The 3,136-nt window shown below is 56.3% G+C and overlaps 1 protein-coding gene across 1 annotated transcript; it reads left to right on the top strand.

The window, feature by feature from the left end:
* The first annotated feature begins 524 nt into the window (after positions 1-524).
* On the top strand, positions 525-1,687 carry mchr1b (melanin-concentrating hormone receptor 1b). Its single transcript, XM_060074713.1, has one exon. The coding sequence runs from the start codon at positions 548-550 to the stop codon at positions 1,685-1,687; it is 1,140 nt and encodes a 379-aa protein (XP_059930696.1). The 5' UTR covers positions 525-547.
* Positions 1,688-3,136: the final 1,449 nt, after the last annotated feature.

Raw genomic sequence — 3,136 nt, 5'->3', positions numbered from 1 at the left:
ACATCGAACCGCGTGGAATACCTGATGATGATTCACTGAGTGGGAGAGGCTGATGGAGGAGCTTTGCGACGCGGCGCCCATGCGCACCTGTTGGATCACCGGACGCGCGGCTCTCTGGGAACGCACCACACTGAGGAGGGGAACGCAATGCGTCTCATCTGTTCTTTGCTCCTTGAACACTAGTTGTCTGTGCGCTCGGGGGATGATGGCCCGGTTTAGTTCTGGAATATTTGGAGCGTAATTGAGTGGACGGAATGACCAGACGCGTTTGGAGTGTTTCTCTGCACTCCAGTCCGAACTGAAGATGGACTTTGGGAATATATCAAATTCTTCTTTCTCAGCGCTGAATTCATCTAAGAGTCTTGAAGGTATGCAGTTTAAAACCTATTTCTACCGAATAGGACAAATTCTATCATCAGAGGAACCTCTACTATTGGATATGTATTTCATTTAAATGATTGATTTACATTATTTTGAAACGTTTCTGATTTAATTTCTTTCCGAACTGATTTCAGCACCAAACGGGCATTTCTACAACAACGTGCTGATGGCGAGCATGTTTGGTCTGATCTGCGTCCTGGGGATCATCGGCAACGCCGTGGTGCTCTGTACCACCGTGAACAAGATCCGCTTCCGCGCACAGCAGACCGTGCCTGACATCTTCGTGTTCAGCCTGTCCGTGGTGGACCTCCTATTCCTGCTCGGCATGCCCTTCCTCATCCACCAGCTGGTGGGCAACGGCTCGTGGTGCTTCGGCGGCACCATGTGCACGGTGATCACGGCGCTGGACTCCAACAGCCAGCTGGTGAGCACCTACATCCTGACGGTGATGAGCCTGGACCGCTACCTGGCCACGGTGCACCCCATCCGCTTCAACCACCTGCGCACGCCGCGCGCCGCCGGGGCTGCCGTGGGCCTGGTGTGGCTCTTCTCGCTGGCGTCTATCACGCCCGTGTGGATGTACGCCGGCCTGATGCCGCTGCCGGACGGCTCGGTGGGCTGCGCCCTGCTGCTGCCCCGCCCCGCCACCGACACCACCTGGTTCACACTCTACCAGTTCGTCCTGGCCTTCGCGCTGCCGCTGGCCGTCATCTGCGGCGTGTACGTCCGCATCCTCCACAGCATGTGGGCCACGGTGGCGCCGCTGCCCCAGCGCCGGCGCCGAGCGCGGACCCGCAAGGTGACCCGCCTGGCGGTGGCCATCTGCCTGGCCTTCTTCCTGTGCTGGGCGCCGTACCACACGCTGCAGCTGGTGCACCTGGGCGTGCAGCGGCCAACGCCGCTCTTCGTGTATGCCTACAACGTGGCCATCAGCTTGGGCTACGCTAACAGCTGCATCAACCCCTTCCTCTACATCCTGTTGAGCCAGAGCTTCCAGAGGCAGCTGATGGTGGCTGTGCGGCACAAGCACCGCCGCCTCCGTGTGGAGCCCGCCACCGCGCCGAACCCCGCGCCGAATCCCGTGCCCGACCGCCCCACGCTGGAGAGCCTGGCCCCTGGCCCCCTGATCTCTGGATGTCTGGCTCCTGAACGGCTTGTCCCTGAGGGCCTGGCCCCTGAACGTCTGGCTCCTGAATGCCTGGCCCCTGAACACCTGGCCCCTGGCCGTCTGGCCCCTGAGGGCCCCTGCCAGCCCCCTGGCTCACGCTCCTTCCAGGAAATGGCGCTGCCCGTGGTGGCGCACTGAGCCAGCCGCTCAGTGCAGAGGGGGGGCCCTTTTCACAGAGCGGTCATAGCAGGGGCGAACCCACTGTGACCCCACCCTAACATCATGGGGAACCCCACCCTAACATCAGAGGGGGCCCCAACCTAACATCAGGGGGACCCCACCCTAACATCAGGGGGGACCCCACCCTAACATCAGGAGGTGGGGTTCCAGCGCTGCAGGTCAAAGCACCAGCGGTGGTCAGCGTTTGTGTTCCCTCCCTCGTGCGATCAGGTGTCCGGGTCCACAAAGGGAATCGGAGACGTCATCTGCGTTACTCGGGACCCCCGGGCGGGGGGCCGGTCAGACCACAGGGCGCCGTTGTGTTTCGTCTGTCCATTAATGGAGGAGGGCTTAGCCCCCGGCGGTCTGACATTTACCTCTGAGGAGAGCCAGCGGGGGCCCGACTCAGGGGCCCTTCTCTCTGAGGGCTTTGTTGTCTGTGCTTCGTCGACGTTACGTTGGACTGCATCTATTCATCTCATCTATTACACCAGGACCCGGCGGCTCGTTAGTATAGAGCAGTCTTCATGTGTTGGTGTGAAACATCAGCGCTGGTCAATGCTAAAGTGTTCCTGTGTTGCCAAACTCTGTTGTGGTTGTTGTTTTATACTATGCAGTCCCTATGTACAGATTTTATTATCCATGCATGAATGGAAAATAAATAATTTCACAGCCAAATATTTAGAAGGGGAAGAGAGAGATCAGGAGAAAGAGGAGCATTGGCTGAACGGCTTTGGAGTGTTTGGACGGCTGGTCGACATCTTCCCTCACTGTAAACATGCTTTTATTTGGATGAAGAGAGAGAGAGAGAGAGAGAGAGAGAGAGAGAGAGAGAGAGAGAGAGAGAGAGAGAGAGAGAGCGTGAGAGAGCAGGTTTGCTGAACAGCAGGACGAGGGACTTTATCCACCTGGATTTGAATTTCAAATGAGAACTCAACATCGGTCATCGTCCGGGTGTTATTGGTGGAGATAAGGTCAGCCCCCGTGTCCCCTGCTACTAGGTGGGGGTATAACACTGTGGATGGCACTGTCTTTTGAGTGCACGGAACTCACTATTAATAGAATTAATAACTTTTCTAATACATTTTCTAAAAACATTGTGTTTCGATAATGAAAATGCATAATAATTTAATTTGTGTTTGCCCAACGGTGTTCATGTTGCAGATCCTTGTCCATGTGTCTCAGACAGGCCGGGGGTTGTTTGTTGGTTTAAGTTCTGCCTGGAGACAATAGAGGATTTAGCGATCCTCTCTTTTAACCAGTACCTTCAGGGAGAACTAGTGTCGCTCCCATGAGGGGTAGCGTCTGGAAGCCCTTTCATCTAGTCTCACCACTACGCCAGCCCGAGTGTGAGTGATGGTTTTCTAAACCAGTGGTTCTCCACTGCTGGGCTTGGACCAGTGCCGGAGTGTGGACCATTGGGCACTG

The sequence above is a fragment of the Gadus macrocephalus genome, chromosome 2 (assembly GCF_031168955.1).
Source record: "Gadus macrocephalus chromosome 2, ASM3116895v1".
Lineage (NCBI taxonomy): Eukaryota > Metazoa > Chordata > Actinopteri > Gadiformes > Gadidae > Gadus > Gadus macrocephalus.
Note: the sequence above shows the minus strand (reverse complement) of the source record. Positions and strands in the feature narration are given on the sequence as shown.